At 41.9% G+C, this 17,785-nt stretch overlaps 1 protein-coding gene across 4 annotated transcripts in view; it reads left to right on the top strand.

The window, feature by feature from the left end:
• The window catches only part of LOC128694456 (uncharacterized), a 215,505-nt gene extending 198,060 nt beyond the window's left edge, over nt 1-17,445 (top strand). For 2 of the 4 annotated variants that reach the window (XM_053784592.2, XM_070097886.1), the window contains exons 2-8: nt 4,466-4,508; nt 6,207-6,313; nt 7,177-7,320; nt 7,605-7,754; nt 12,194-13,169; nt 13,649-13,806; nt 14,576-17,445. In XM_053784592.2, the coding sequence (XP_053640567.2) occupies nt 4,475-4,508; nt 6,207-6,313; nt 7,177-7,320; nt 7,605-7,754; nt 12,194-13,169; nt 13,649-13,806; nt 14,576-14,764 (1,758 nt within the window). In that variant the 5' untranslated portion in view covers nt 4,466-4,474 and the 3' untranslated portion in view covers nt 14,765-17,445. Of the gene's footprint in view, nt 1-4,465; nt 4,509-6,203; nt 6,314-7,176; nt 7,321-7,604; nt 7,755-12,193; nt 13,170-13,648; nt 13,807-14,575 lie in introns of all 4 variants that reach the window. The other 2 variants (XM_053784591.2, XM_070097885.1) reach the window with 1 other exon arrangement.
• The last annotated feature ends 340 nt before the right edge of the window (nt 17,446-17,785 follow it).

Raw genomic sequence — 17,785 nt, 5'->3', positions numbered from 1 at the left:
AGCTGACTTAGTGAAGTCTCCCCCCCCCCAGCTCAGCCTGGGCTTATGTATGTGATGGAATGAAAGTGGAGGCTCCGTCCTGTGTGATGGAATGAAAGTGGAGGCTCCGTCCTGTGTGATGGAATGAAAGTGGAGGCTCCGTCCTGTGTGATGGAATGAGAGTGGAGGCTTCGTCCTGTGTGATGGAATGAGAGTAGAGGCTCCGTCCTGTGTGATGGAATGAGAGTGGAGGCTCCGTCCTGAGTGATGGACTGATGTACACAGCTAGTCATTATTTCCTTAGTGCATCTCACATAAAATCAGGATCCGCACACACACACTCAGCCAGGAGCTGAGTCTCGACCCCTGCAACCACAATTAGGTGAGTACACTGCTGACGTAACCGATTTTCTCAAAAAAAATCTCCCATTGCAACAAATCCGTAACAAGTCCATAACAAATTCGCACGAAGTCCACAACAAATCCACAACAATGGTGGAGGGTTGAGTCTGGGTTTCTTGAGCAAGCGACACCCGCCCTCAAACCACTAGCCTTTAACTCACCCAGGTTGACCTCTCGTAATGACACGGAGTGGGGAATTGATAGTATGTTAGACATTCTCCAAGGTCATCCTAGTGCTGTATACATCTGCGGGTCAATATTGGTTTGAGAGGGTAGAAAAAAAGCAAAGTATGGGTTTGAGAGGGTGGAAGAAGAGCAGAGCAGAGTATGGGTTTGAGAGGGTGGAAGAAGAGCAGAGCAGAGTATGGGTTTGAGAGGGTGGAAGAAGAGCAGAGCAGAGTATGGGTTTGAGAGGGTGGAAGAGGGCCCATACATAGCACTGCTTTCCTCTTATTTCTAGCAAGAACACTGCCTCTCCGGGTTTTACACATTTCTTGCTCTGTCTCGAGTCTCAATATTTCTTCATTATGTGAAGTGTTTCGACACAACTGCGTGGTGACCTTCCTCTTAATACTTGTGACTGCCCAGGCAGGCAGGCAGGCAGGCAGGCAGGCAGGCAGGCAGGCAGGCAGGCAGGCAGGCAGGCAGGCAGGCAGGCAGACAGGCAGACACTCCTACTTCTTGCCCCGTGCAACTCAGTTTAAACTTCTCGGAATTATGTACAGTCCAGCTGCTGGAGATTTAGCTGCCCCAGTATTGCACTGAGACCAGGTGCTTTATTCTGCCAGTATTGTGACACGGACATTGACCTAATGTGCCCGAAATGCTCAGCATAACAAGGGGCTTTCTATATAGTAGTATATCATTGATGTCAGCTATGGTCTGTATACCTTGTACATGTACTTGTAGTAAAGATATTATTATTATTATTATTATTATTATTATTATTATTATTATTATTATTATTATTATTATTATTATCATTGTTGTTGTTGTACATTGATGTTCTATACCCAAAGCCTGAATATAAATTACTAACTTATTTGCTTATTCCTTAAACGCTTGTCAGTCTTACAGAAAAGTTTGGTTTGATTTTGGGTTATGTACTTCCTAATTTGACTTTACTACAGTAATGGTGTACAGTATGGACAGGTAGGCGAGTAACACCTGAGTGTTACACGTCTACTTGTCTTATTCTATGTGAAATCCTGGTTTTCAAGTGATAATTTCTGAGTGTTTCATCTGATTAACTTCAACCCTTGAATGCTGATAACTAGATAATGTATCTTACGGGCGGCTTGAAACTTAAAGTACTGATGTATTTTAGCATATTAATCTGACTGAGATAACAAGAGAATATCTCTTCAGTTTAGCTTCAAAACGTGTTTCTTTGTGGCAAGATTTGAATTAGATTTGCCTTGTTTAGGTAGTATTTTTGCCATTTTTATTGAAATTGGGATATTAGTGTCCATGTGATAACTTGCAAACACCTTAACTAATTCACTTTATCTTTCACACTAATATTGTACTGCATTATCAACTTAGGTTGCACTCTGCATTATTGCTATCACATGCATTGAGGTACAGAGGACTAGGGTTATGTGATACAGGGATACCTTCCTCGGATTATTAATGTATAGGGGGCTGGGGTTATACAATTTGGGGATAAAATCTTGGACTGAAATACATCTAGACATTAGTATAATTATTATTGAACTGTGAATGTATTTAGCATTTGTTGTTCAAAGAAATTTTCACATTTAATTCTTCTTCGTCTTCTTCGTCTTCTTCTTCTTCGTCTTCTTCTTCTTCTTCTTCTTCTTCTTCTTCTTCTTCTTCGTCTTCTTCGTCTTCTTCTTCTTCTTCTTCTTCTTCTTCTTCTTCTTCTTCTTCATCTTCGTCTCCATTGTCTTCTCGTTCTTTTTTCCTTTTTATTCGTGTACAGGTTTCGCTCTCTTTTCAAAGATGCATATCACTCCATCTTACCCTGACATTTACCTCCTCTTCTTATAAATACATTTCTCACTTTCTTTAAAAACATGCATGTCACTCCATCTTACTTCCGTATTATGACTTTAGTGGTGATGTTGCAGATGATGTTGCATCTCTGGCTACTTTTTGTCACCTTACAGAAGTAGAGCTAGAGTAGAGCTAGAGCAGTGTTGTAGACACCAGTCACTCTCGTTATGATTATTAAAGATAAAACACATATGCAACACTTGGAGTATACCAGGTATACTCCAAGTGTACCTGGAGTATACCTGGATATGGTTTCGGGGATCAACGCCCCCCCCCCCTCGCTACCTGGTCTGTGACCAGGCCTCTTCATTGCCAAAACGTTTCTCTAATAAAGATACCCAGATGTTACACACATGTCTTATTCATCAGCTTATTGCCTAAAATAATTATCTTTGGCCCCAAAAATAGATCTGTAGATAAATAGTTGTATGATATCCAAAAGAGTTTTTAGATTTTATACACTCATGTAAACTATTTTTTAGGTAAGTTTTTATTGAGGCTTTGAGGATATAACACACAATTTTGGCAGCGATCTTGGCAGCAGACTCTCAATGATCACGTTTTTTTCTTCTAGTGGACTACACCTCATCTTCCGACAGTATACAAGACTCCATACTGTCGCTTCAACTCACATTGTTCCAGACTAACAAGCTGTATAGCTCTTGTGGTTTAGCGCTTCTTTTTGATTATAATAATAATCCAGACTAACAGAACTCCTAAGTTGTTTGACCTTGAAGAAATGAAACAATGTAAATATATATATAACTCATGGATCAAATGGGAATGACAATAAAATAAGGACTTACAGCTAGATTCTTGAGTGCTAACAGACTGCTGTGGGTCGCATCCTGGGGAAGGGAAGCAAAGAACCCCAATGGAAATAAGCCACACTGTATATCTCGCGTTATGTGAATAAAATCTTTCTCAAAGCAGGAGTGTAGGAACGACTGTCTGCTTGATAATGTCAGAGTATCTCCTCGCATGGGGCAGGTTTTCTTTAACAAGTTTAACCAGAAACTTTTACATTCCCGGAGAGGAGTGTGAGGCAGCAGAATTTGTTGGGTGATCCCAATAATTTAGGGTGTTATCAGACTGGCTTAATTCCTTTGAGGTTCTTTGAACTTACACAAATAACCCGCACATACGAGAAAGAAATTTATGACGACCTTTCCGTCAAAGCAAATACGATAGTAATTATGGACAAGATAGATTATAGAGGAAAAATAAACATGATGTTAGGAGACAGAGAAACTCAGGCACCTCTTAAACTTTGTGGACAACAGAGGCTATAACTTACTTCCTAAAGCCACGTGCTGAATAGCACTATTTTATCTTGTCCATTTTAAAAAATGTCCTAAAATTTTCCTTTGAAAACAGTGGATGCAATCATCACTTCCAGTCAGACTTGGTATAAGTACAGCCTCTCAAACTGCCTTATAATAATACTACTATATGGAAAGCCCCTTGTTATACTGAGCATTTCGGGCAAATTTGGTTAGTTTTGTCCCAGGATGCGACCCACACCAGTCGACTGACACCCAGGTACCCATTTTAGTGATAGGTGAACAAGAACAACAGGTGTACGGAAGCACGTCCTAATGATTGTCAGCCGTACCGGGGACTCGAACTCTGGACCTCAATGTGTGAACCGAGTCCTCTAGCGATCGAGCTACAGAACACATTGCTAGTCTTTTTATTCTAATCTTCACAATCAAATAAATTAGTAAGGCAAATTCTACCAAATCACCTGAGTGATTTAGCAGGAGTGCGAGACCCAAGCTTCACTAGAGGCAGCACCAAAACCAACTGCGGTGGTCTAAGGCGTCAAGAATTGAGCTAGTTTCCCGGGAGGTTGTCTAGACGACTCGGGTTCAATTCCCGGCCGGTCACAGTATGTTCTTTGCTTTAAAACCACTTGTTTCCGTGGATATATATAAAAGCAGAGGCAATATACCATTCCAATATTTACCACTGAAATTAGTAATAAGATTCACTAGGAAGTTGAGGTTCTTAAAGATAAACTCTGATAGATCAGATTAATAACGTTACTGTTTTTTTCTTGCAGAGTGGAGAGATGGTGCCCAGGTTACCCTGTCTGCTGTTATTAGGTAAGAAACTTAAGTGGTTGTGGTAGCAGTAGTATTGATAACAGGTCACAGTAAATTTAGAAAGTGAAATCCAGATGTTGTGATAGAAACACAGGCCTTATCTCTAGGCTTTATTGAACATAGAATCTTCATAGTACTTCTGCAACAACAAAATATAATGACTAGTACATCTAATAATAGCTTCTACAGGGATGGTGATGTCTTGCATATGTCAAGAGAAAAGTTATAACTACAGGCCACATATTTAAACTCACCATGTAATCTGCATCGCTGATAAATGGATAAAGTAGGAGAGAATCACACACCATGTGTTGGTGCCCATGACACACACCAAACTGTTGTTGTTGTTAAGGGCCCCTAGAGGTGGTGCAGTATTATCCTGCTGCTGCTCCCCACAGGACCAGTATCACTACACCAGAATCTGTGTCAGATTATAATTATTATAATTTCGATGCATTGGAGGTTAGGCTATGTACGCACATAGGTATATAACTCAATGTTTATACACGAAATTTGCTTTAATTACTGTTTTCAGGAACTAAAATATTCCTGGTTGATGGTAAATAGGTTGTATTTAGCCTTAATGACTGTCCGTGTGCGTGAGTGTACTTAACTAACTGTACGTTAGTTGTCTCTTCAGAGGTTAGGCTCTGCTAAGACAATGTGGACTGACCTGCGTAGCTAGTTTCCAGTCCCGTGTGTTGTCATGTTTCTGCTGTCTGTGAGTGGAGTTGGTCTCCACTGCCTTTCTTCCTACCTTCTTTCACTACTTCTCCTCTTCCTAGTTTCTTCCTCTCCTCCACTACCTCTCTTCTTGCCTTCATCCATTCCTCTACTACTTACCTTCTTCCATTACTTTACACTTGGAATCTCTATTGTTCCTTTGCTTTATCTGGATGCCTAAATATTCATTGCTCTCCAGTATTAGTCAGCCCATCTTGTTTATATCTCTCTTGGTATCTTTCATGTTGTGATCATAGTTCCCATGACTTCCACCAGTCAAGAATACTTTAATGGGGTTCCTAAAATAAAGATTAATGTAAATTCTTAGTGTAAATACATTCATTGTACATAGGCTTATCCTTTATGACTTCATAAAGCCCACTGTGTGGGCGAAACGTTGTTAATAAAGGATCGCATTACACTGCATCTGTATATCTTTTCTCTAATAATTATCTTGGTATTTGATATAACTAATTATTTAGCATGTGAAATCCACTGACCTGGTGCTATGTTGCTCATGATCGGGATTACCGGACTAAGGATCGAGCCTCCTCCACTCGATAGAAGGAATGACTCGCACGGGTTTAGTGCTTCCTGAAGCACACTACAATATTTCTTATCGGGAAATGGATGATGAGTTGTGATTAATTCCAGCCATGTATGCAAGAACCAGACGTTTCGCCAACCAGTGACTGGATAAAGCTACTGACTGGTGAACATTAAAAAGGTATAAAATACCGACAGGTTGTTAAGTACTTAACTACTGACTGGTGCAGTGTCTCCTTAAATCCTAGTTATGGCGTGTTTATTCCACGCATACTTGTCGGTGTTACTTCCATTCCCTCCAACAACGAAATTGATCTTGGTTCTTCATCACTAACGTGGTTTCTGTCTAGCAGGGTTGACTGTTGCAGCCTCTGGATTGATCAGTATTCAACACAATGTTACCATACTAAGGTAGTCTCCTTCCAGCAGGGTTGACGGTTGCAGCCTCTGGATTGATCATCGGAGACGAGGGTCCTCCTGGAACACTTACGAAGAAGTCTCCCATCTACTTTCCTGTACTACTTGACGACTTTCAGGTGAGAGCAATACTCATGCTGCCTTGTGCATGACAAGACACAAATACCAAACACTGACGACAGTGTATAGTACTTGTGCGATTTTTAACACTATCTACGTGACAATGTGAGACACACACACTGTTTTTGCAAATTCAATTGATATTTACATCCAGAGTGAAATAACACTCTGAAGATCTTTTCCTGCGCTATTAAATGTTGGATGTACTTTCGAACTGCATTTCCCAAAAATGGCACAGTACAGAGGAGCTAAGTAAGAGAGCTTACAGGACATCTTTATTAAATACATTTCGGTCCTGGAACCTCTGTCAAATTAAGACCAAGTGCTCTTTCATCAACATTGTGGGTATCAATATACCTACCCTGTTACTTCCTGGAACCTTATTTATCAATAATTTTCTTCTCAGGTTTAGGTTAAGTTATCCTGCATTAAGCTAGGAGCTGTCATCATGTCTCAGCTCATTGTATAGCCTGTCCCCGAGCGATATGTTTATTGTGGTTAATTTAGAGAAGTAAGCAATAATTGCGAGCAATCGATATGAGACTGAAAACAACCACGGGGAGAGTTGAATGATAGCTCCAGTCCCCTTGCATTGCAATCAATACATCTTCAGGAGCTTACAGCGTTGCAGAAATTAGTAAGAAGTCCAGGTAAAGTCGTTCAAGGGAACGACTGCAGATAGAGTCGTTACCCACATCTAAGTCCATTGCATCTATGCACCACTGAACCCACGACATGTATCTACTACTCAGCCAACTACATATATCTACCACTGAGCCCATCATATCTATCTACCACTTTCCCCACCGTATTCACCCTCCTCCCCGACCAACTGACCCTGCCTTCGTGTTCTTCCCGGCAGGAGTTCCCAGTGAGGCTGGGTGTGGGTAAAGATCTGGACTCTGGGATCAGAGAGCAGTTACCTGCGACTACCAGCAAGCCTACCACCACTACTATCCGTCTCCCACTCAACCCTGATGGTGTTAGCAGCCATGTCGCCCTGGAGGTAACACTTATTATTATTATTATTATTATTATTATTATTATTATTATTATTATATTCATGGGAAAGCGGTAAATCTGCGTGGTCATACAGCGCCTGATTAACATAGCAGTAACTTGTAGGTAAGTTGAGTCCTGAGAGAGTTGTGCTGTAAATAGCCCTTCAAGATTAGCACTCTCCCTTGAAAATAATTACCATAACTTTATCCCTCGCCTTCCCTGTGCCCATCACTTGCCTGTGCCCATCACTCGCCTGTGCTCATCACTCATCTGTGCCCATTTTCTCAGGTGGTGACGCATGCGCCGGGTCCCTCCTACCTGACTGACTCCTACTACTACCTGGACGACCACACGCCACTGCCGGGCTCCACGGAGAAGCACTCCAGCGAGGAACAAGACCACGACCTGCCCGAGTTGGACCGTGAGGGCGAGGACCAGGTATGTAAAGCTGGACCATGAGAGCGAGGACCAGGTATGTACAGCTGGACCGTGAGGGCAAGGACCAGGTATGTAAAACTGGACTGTGATGGCGAGGACCAGAATCTCTCAAAAAAAAGCCGTGTATGGGTATGAAGGGTGGGTTTTTAATGTTGCATCAAGAAGTAGGCTAGAGAAAGTGTTTGAGGGCAGTTTATGATGTGAAAATTATGCAGAGAATTCAGAGTTGGACTCGGATGTGAGGAGTTACTAGAAGTATTATCCAGAGGACTAGGAGGGGTTGTTGGTTTGGATATTTAGAGAAGATGGAGAAAATAGGAAGACTAGGAGGGAGTATAAATCTGGGGTGGAAGGAAGGAGGGGTAGAAATCGTTCTAGAAAAAGTTAAGGGGAGGCGGTAAAGCGGTGTTGAGTGCTAGGATCTCGGACATCCAACAGTCTTATGTGAATGAGTGAAAGCAAATAATTTTTATGATTTGACGTGCTGTTAGAGTGTGAGCAAGGTGACATTTATAAAGGGATTCGGGGACACACGTTAGTTGGGTTTGAGTCTTGGAGGAGGGAAGTACAGTGCCTGCCCTCTGACGGAGTGTTGTTGTGGTTTGGAGGATAAGCTGAACTGAGTTGTCGGCGACACACACACACACACACACACACACACACACACACACACATATATATATATATATATATATATATATATATATATATATATATATATATATATATATATATATATATATATATATATATATATATACCTATATATATATATTTTTTTTTTTATTATCACACCGGCCGATTCCCACCAAGGCAGGGTGGCCCGAAAAAGAAAAACTTTCACCATCATTCACTCCATCACTGTCTTGCCAGAAGGGTGCTTTACACTACAGTTTTTAAACTGCAACATTAACACCCCTCCTTCAGAGTGCAGGCACCGTACTTCCCATCTCCAGGACTCAAGTCCGGCCTGCCGGTTTCCCTGAATCCCTTCATAAATGTTACTTTGCTCACACTCCAACAGCACGTCAAGTATTAAAAACCATTTGTCTCCATTCACTCCTATCAAACACGCTCACGCATGCCTGCTGGAAGTCCAAGCCCCTCGCACACAAAACCTCCTTTACCCCCTCCCTCCAACCCTTCCTAGGCCGACCCCTACCCCGCCTTCCTTCCACTACAGACTGATACACTCTTGAAGTCATTCTGTTTCGCTCCATTCTCTCTACATGTCCGAACCACCTCAACAACCCTTCCTCAGCCCTCTGGACAACAGTTTTGGTAATCCCGCACCTCCTCCTAACTTCCAAACTACGAATTCTCTGCATTATATTCACACCACACATTGCCCTCAGACATGACATCTCCACTGCCTCCAGCCTTCTCCTCGCTGCAACATTCATCACCCACGCTTCACACCCATATAAGAGCGTTGGTAAAACTATACTCTCATACATTCCCCTCTTTGCCTCCAAGGACAAAGTTCTTTGTCTCCACAGACTCCTAAGTGCACCACTCACTCTTTTTCCCTCATCAATTCTATGATTCACCTCATCTTTCATAGACCCATCCGCTGACACGTCCACTCCCAAATATCTGAATACGTTCACCTCCTCCATACTCTCTCCCTCCAATCTGATATTCAATCTTTCATCACCTAATCTTTTTGTTATCCTCATAACCTTACTCTTTCCTGTATTCACCTTTAATTTTCTTCTTTTGCACACCCTACCAAATTCATCCACCAATCTCTGCAACTTCTCTTCAGAATCTCCCAAGAGCACAGTGTCATCAGCAAAGAGCAGCTGTGACAACTCCCACTTTGTGTGTGATTCTTTATCTTTTAACTCCACGCCTCTTGCCAAGACCCTCGCATTTACTTCTCTTACAACCCCATCTATAAATATATTAAACAACCACGGTGACATCACACATCCTTGTCTAAGGCCTACTTTTACTGGGAAAAAATTTCCCTCTTTCCTACATACTGTAACTTGAGCCTCACTATCCTCGTAAAAACTCTTCACTGCTTTCAGTAACCTACCTCCTACACCATACACTTGCAACATCTGCCACATTGCCCCCCTATCCACCCTGTCATACGCCTTTTCCAAATCCATAAATGCCACAAAGACCTCTTTAGCCTTATCTAAATACTGTTCACTTATATGTTTCACTGTAAACACCTGGTCCACACACCCCCTACCTTTCCTAAAGCCTCCTTGTTCATCTGCTATCCTATTCTCCGTCTTACTCTTAATTCTTTCAATTATAACTCTACCATACACTTTACCAGGTACACTCAACAGACTTATCCCCCTATAATTTTTGCACTCTCTTTTATCCCCTTTGCCTTTATACAAAGGAGCTATGCATGCTCTCTGCCAATCCCTAGGTACCTTACCCTCTTCCATACATTTATTAAATAATTGCACCAACCACTCCAAAACTATATCCCCACCTGCTTTTAACATTTCTATCTTTATCCCATCAATCCCGGCTGCCTTACCCCCTTTCATTTTACCTACTGCCTCACGAACTTCCCCCACACTCACAACTGGCTCTTCCTCACTCCTACAAGATGTTATTCCTCCTTGCCCTATACACGAAATCACAGCTTCCCTATCTTCATCAACATTTAACAATTCCTCAAAATATTCCTTCCATCTTCCCAATACCTCTAACTCTCCATTTAATAACTCTCCTCTCCTATTTTTAACTGACAAATCCATTTGTTCTCTAGGCTTTCTTAACTTGTTAATCTCACTCCAAAACTTTTTCTTATTTTCAACAAAATTTGTTGATAACATCTCACCCACTCTCTCATTTGCTCTCTTTTTACATTGCTTCACCACTCTCTTAACTTCTCTCTTTTTCTCCATATACTCTTCCCTCCTTGCATCACTTCTACTTTGTAAAAACTTCTCATATGCTAACTTTTTCTCCCTTACTACTCTCTTTACATCATCATTCCACCAATCGCTCCTCTTCCCTCCTGCACCCACTTTCCTGTAACCACAAACTTCTGCTGAACACTCTAACACTACATTTTTAAACCTACCCCATACCTCTTCGACCCCATTGCCTATGCTCTCATTAGCCCATCTATCCTCCAATAGCTGTTTATATCTTACCCTAACTGCCTCCTCTTTTAGTTTATAAACCTTCACCTCTCTCTTCCCTGATGCTTCTATTCTCCTTGTATCCCATCTACCTTTTACTCTCAGTGTAGCTACAACTAGAAAGTGATCTGATATATCTGTGGCCCCTCTATAAACATGTACATCCTGAAGTCTACTCAACAGTCTTTTATCTACCAATACATAATCCAACAAACTACTGTCATTTCGCCCTACATCATATCGTGTATACTTATTTATCCTCTTTTTCTTAAAATATGTATTACCTATAACTAAACCCCTTTCTATACAAAGTTCAATCAAAGGGCTCCCATTATCATTTACACCTGGCACCCCAAACTTACCTACCACACCCTCTCTAAAAGTTTCTCCTACTTTAGCATTCAAGTCCCCTACCACAATTACTCTCTCACTTGGTTCAAAGGCTCCTATACATTCACTTAACATCTCCCAAAATCTCTCTCTCTCCTCTGCATTCCTCTCTTCTCCAGGTGCATACACGCTTATTATGACCCACTTCTCGCATCCAACCTTTACTTTAATCCACATAATTCTTGAATTTACACATTCATATTCTCTTTTCTCCTTCCATAACTGATCATTTAACATTACTGCTACCCCTTCCTTTGCTCTAACTCTCTCAGATACTCCAGATTTAATCCCATTTATTTCCCCCCACTGAAACTCTCCTACCCCCTTCAGCTTTGTTTCGCTTAGGGCCAGGACATCCAACTTCTTTTCATTCATAACATCAGCAATCATCTGTTTCTTGTCATCCGCACTACATCCACGCACATTTAAGCAACCCAGTTTTATAAAGTTTTTCTTCTTCTCTTTTTTAGTAATTGTATACAGGAGAAGGGGTTACTAGCCCATTGCTCCCGGCATTTTAGTCGCCTCATACGACACGCATGGCTTACGGAGGAAAGATTCTTTTCCACTTCCCCATGGACAATAGAAGAAATAAAAAAGAACAAGAGCTATTTAGAAAAAGGAGAAAAACCTAGATGTATGTATATATATATATATGCATGTGCGTGTCTGTGAAGTGTGACCAAAGTTATAAATGTTACTTTGCTCACACTCCAACAGCACGTCAAGTATTAAAAACCATTTGTCTCCATTCACTCCTATCAAACACGCTCATGCATGCCTGCTGGAAGTCCAAGCCCCTCGCACACAAAACCTCCTTTACCCCCTCCCTCCATATATGTATGTATATATATATATATATATATATATATATATATATATATATATATATATATATATATAATATAAACAGTATATTCTCTACAGGAGCTGCAGAGTCTGACGCCTCACGCCTCTCGCTTCTTCAGCAAGAAGAAGACGTCCACTGCCCTCTTTCTCGTCGACGACATTTCCACACCCGCCCCCATCACGCCCATTCATGGCTTCAAGACGCCCATACACGCCCCTGACTCGCCCGTACAAGCCTCTGGTTCGCCTACACGCACCCCTGGCTCGCCCACACGCACCCCTGGCTCGCCCACACGCGCCCCTGACTCTCCTACACGCACCCCTGGCTCGCCCACACGTGCCCCTGACTCTCCTACACGCACCCCTGGCTCGCCCACACGCGCCCTTGGCCCTCCCATACACCCCCCGGCCATAGAAACACAGGGTCCTACACGTCAAGGAGGTCAGATCTTTGAGAGTGAAGGTCCTGGACGCACCGCGACCAGTGTATCACCCACTCGTTCCTTCACCCGCCCACAGCCACCACCTCCCTCCCCATCACCCAAGCCCATCAAGCTACGACCAGCCTACACGTCCATCCCCACGCCCGCCCCCTCTACTGTTCCCTCACGCTTCCCTGCCACTTCCAGAGCCCGCATCAATTACACGCCCAGTCGCGCGCCCTCCCAGGACTACGCCACGCCCAGCACCCCTATCCGCTCCTCCACCACCAGACCTACCACTGTCAGACTTGTATCACGAAGACCCAGTTTCGAGTCGTCCCGCTTGAGCGGCTTCAAGAAACCATTTCAGACAACAGCAGCTCTCACGGGCGCCCGCCGCACGCCCACACCACCCACTACCACAACCAGCAGGGACTATGGCAGACGGACATCTCCAGGGATAAATTCTGGACGCCAGAGATTGAGTGGGTCAAGTAGAGGCAGAGTAGAGGAAGCTCCGGTGTACCGCACCTCTACCACGGCGTACCGTGCACCGTCTTCACTATATAACGTGAGAGGAGCCAGCACCACCACCGTCACCGCACCAGCACAACCTGACTTCATCCAGTCTGGTAAACTACTACAAATGTTATTACTGTTATTAGGTTCAATGGGCTGATAACCCCGGAAGGTTCGCACAGCTACGGGAATAGGAAGTACAGTAACTATAATTCCTTGGGTCAGGAGAACTTCACAGGTATCAAGACACTCTTCACCCCTTCTCCCATTAAGGGTCATTCTATTAATCCCCCCCCCCCATCCTTAACATGGTTGTAAAAAAGTAGGCCTCCTTAATAATGCATTTTGGGTAAGTTAGGCTTACTTCCTTACCAGTATCAACACTTAATTTTGTTTCATTAGGCATACTATCCTACATTTCATAGTATTACTTATTACCATATAGTTGGTAACAAGTTATCTTGGTTCCATTAGAACGAATCCCTTACTGTGGGAAGAACGACCATTATGCTGTAGTCTTGGTCGCTACTCTGAGGAGCGCCTGCCATCAGAAACTACCTGCCAGTCAGTAACTAAGACCTTCTTCTGACAGACCCTAACATCTACGTGCCGGTGGAGTACGACGAGGAGGCCATCCCTGGTGAGGCTGGCCTCGACTACCCTGTCTACGATACCGTCCCAGACACTGGCTTCTCCTGTGTCGACCAGGAACACCCAGGGCTCTACGCTGATGTCGACGCTAAGTGCCAGGTAGGAAAGGTGCTCAGAACCAGGTAGGAGATGTATCAAGTGCCACAGGTGCTTAGTGAGAGCTGTATAACGTGATACACTGGGTAGTCTAGATAGTTACTGTCAAGTATTGTGCAGGGCTGAGAGTGGGAGATTTCGGAATATTAGTGTCATATTTAGGTAATTAGAAGGAGACCATAAGATAATGGGAGGGTAAATATTGCAGTGAATGGGACAGATACCCATTCTTGTTGTGGCATCAGGCTGACAGAGGAAAACTTGGGCATAAAAGATTGTAGAACAAAGGTGACGAGCAGAAAGGAGACATAAATGCTACACTAAAGGGAAGACGATGTATATCTTCATAACAATGTTTATTTTAAATCCAATATGATAATTTTCTTACATTCTTTTACGTTTGCTTCTGTTTTATTCCTTACATGTTTTTGAATGTTCGCATTACTTTGTGGTAATGATCTCTGAGTCCAAACTCATCTCCATCATTTTATACTATTGAAAACTGTCTTCCTAGCCCTGGTGTTTACAACTTTCCTCTCTCCGCACTGTCTTTTCTAATTTCCATTCTTCTCTCTGTCGTTTACACCTATTTCCTCCCTTTCCCCCATTACGATTCCTGTGTGCCCTCTCATTTTCATGTTCCTCTACATCCTCCCAGTTCATCCCTATTCCCAATATTTATTCTTCCCTCTTAGTTCTCTGTTGAACAGTTTCCCCAGTGTCACCCTCCCATATTCTACTGTAAACCTCACTTGGTCTTTCTCTCCTCCAGACGTTCCACATCTGCCAGGATGACGGGAGACAAGACTCGTTCTTGTGCCCCAACGGGACTGTCTTCAACCAACAGTACTTCGTCTGTGACTGGTGGTACAACTTCGCCTGCGATCAAGCCACCAGATTCTACTCTCTTAATGCCTTACTCTACGTACTCCCAGACACGGGAAAGTACGCCAGAAAATAAATCGAAGACATCTGTTTACATATATATATTACATATATATATTATTTCTGCTCATTTGCGATGTGATTATACATTTTAATACACGAGGTGATTCGTCTTGCTGCGATTTTGTTTCAAAGTGTGAGAGAAAATACAAGGAGAGTAAGTTAAGTAGTTCGTGTGTATACACGAAGAGTGTTAAGTGTAGTTTCGTGTAAATATGATGTTTATATTTTTCATATATTGTATATAAAATTGTAGGCTGATGTTTTGTGCTATTCTCCACACTACTGACTGCTTACTTGCCGTTCATTCTCAGTGACATATACACTTTGGTAATGTATATACATTCTCAGTGATGTATACACTTTGGTAATGTATATACATTCTCAGTGATGTATACACTTTGGTAATGTATATGCATTCTCAGTGACGTATACACTTTGGTAATGTATATACATTCTCAGTGATGTATACACTTTGGTAATGTATATACATTCTCAGTGATATATACACTTTGGTAATGTATATACATTCTCAGTGATGTATACACTTTGATAATGTATATACATTCTTAGTGATGTATACACTTTGGTAATGTATATACATTCTCAGTGATGTATACACTTTGATAATGTATATACATTCTCAGTGATGTATACACTTTGATAATGTATATACATTCTCAGTGATGTATACACTTTGGTAATGTATACACATTCTGTGATGTATACACTTTGGTAATGTATACACATTCACAGTGATCTATACACTTTGGCAATGTATACACATTCTCAGTGATGTATACACTTTGGTAATGTATATACATTCTCAGTGATGTATACACTTTGGTAATGTATGCACATTCACAGTGATCTATACACTTTGGCAATGTATACACATTCTCAGTGATGTATACACTTTGGCAATGTATACACATTCTCAGTGATGTATATATACACTTTGGCAATGTATACACATTCTTGGTGATGTATACACTTTGGTAATGTATACATTTTAGTAAGATATACATTAATAAAGTGTATTAGAGGGAATATGTGTACATTCACATGAATGTGTATACCTTATGCATTTTCAATTACGTATACACATTCTTTCTGATGTGTACACATTATCAGCAACGTATACACAGTATATACATATCAATAATACATACACATTCTTAGTGATGTATACATATCCAGATCAACGTAAGTTGTGCTAAAAAAAATGCATGTTATCTTAGATGTATAAAAACCTTGCCATACATGTATAGAGATGTGTAATATGTATTATCAGTGGTGATAGTCAAAATTGGAGAATGTGAGACGTATTGCTGTGGTTACTAGTCCGATCTTCAACGTCTGTTTTTCCCTGTGATTGAGATAATCCAAGTATTTGTTATTTGTCACTTGCGACTTGATGATAGTTCAGGGCGAACCGAAACGTCGTCTAGTTTCCATTTGCAGTTTGTGAGGTTAGTTGTGAATGGCTGTTATTCCCTGAAATCTAAGCGGTGACTTCGTACGTCATTTACATTGGGTCATCCAAGACACTTGTAACTTTCTTTCGGGTCGAGTCATCTCTTAACTGAACTTTCTTTAATGTGTAAGACCAATAAAAGTGCAATGAACATTTGTCGATGCTAATAACTCACATGAAAACAGATGCTCGGAAAATAATGCAGGTCTGTATATTTCGACCCTTAACTGGAGTCCAGTCCCGTTTTATATCTGCAGTAGGATTCAGGTTGAAAGCCGATGTATTCAGATACACTTTATTTTCCAAGTTTCTGTCTACAAGTGGATTACAACGTTCTGTAATGTGTGTTAGAGGCGCCGTACAGCGCATCGCTCTACAACAACAATGACGTTGAGTGTGTATTGAGAGTCACACCTCACCAAAGGCTGGGTCAGCAAAAATCCCTTGTGATATTTGTGCAAAACAATGGACACCATTATGGTTATTTAACTCAGGTGGGTTATTAACCCAGAATAACCCAACATAACCCGATAATACAGCTCATTTCCTTCAAGAGTCGCGAAATCTTAACGGCTTTGAGGGGACTTGAGCTAGAGTTCTTCACGGCCATGCTGGCGTGAGATTCATCAGTAAAAACTTGCATTTGCGATTACAGTGGGGCCTATGCTAACCTCCCTATAGCGTATAAATATACCTAGTTAGTGTGTTGTAGGCAGCTGGCCCAGTGGCTTACGCACTGGCCTGGAGTTTCACGACCCACCATGGGTTCTAACCCCACCCCCTACCGTGATTTCCATCAAGGTCCTTTCCCAGGATGCGACCCACATAGTCAGGTACCGATTTAATGCTAAATGAACAGGGGCCGCAGCTATAAGGAGATTTGTACATACGTCTCAACTGGCATGGGAACCAAACCCGGGCTCTGAATGTGAGCTAAACATTTAACCGCTAAACTACAATGGCTGACGTTTAGCGCTTTATTTAATTATAATACAATGGCTGACAACCGATTACCGTGTTAAGATTATGTTTAATTTATAGTTCATTCCACTACTCTCTGCGAGTCATTTGTTGTACCAGAGTTGCTGGCTACTGTGTCATAAGATCAGACTCTCAACTTCAGCTTAAGACAGGATTTTTACTGTGTACGAATGGTATATAATACCGACAAGATGAGAGTAAGACACATGTGCAACATCTGGGTATCTTTATTGTAGACGTTTCGCCATCCAGTGGCTTTATCAATACAAATTCTAGGACATAACTTGAAGACAGTAGAACTATGTACAGAAGATGAGGTAATCAGTCCCTCAACCTAGGAGTAGGTGCGAACAGCACCATAGTCGTGGAGATTCAGTCGTGGAGAATCTCCACGACTATGGTGCTGTTCGCACCTACTCCTAGGTTGAGGGACTGATTACCTCATCTTCTGTACATAGTTCTACTGTCTTCAAGTTATGTCCTAGAATTTGTATTGATAAAGCCACTGGATGGCGAAACGTCTACAATAAAGATACCCAGATGTTGCACATGTGTCTTACTCTCATCAGGATTTTTACT

Source organism: Cherax quadricarinatus, chromosome 60 (genome assembly GCF_038502225.1).
Source record: "Cherax quadricarinatus isolate ZL_2023a chromosome 60, ASM3850222v1, whole genome shotgun sequence".
NCBI classification, from domain to species: Eukaryota; Metazoa; Arthropoda; class Malacostraca; order Decapoda; family Parastacidae; genus Cherax; species Cherax quadricarinatus.
The sequence above is the reverse complement of the archived record's forward strand: the minus strand, read 5'-3'. Positions and strand labels throughout refer to the sequence as shown.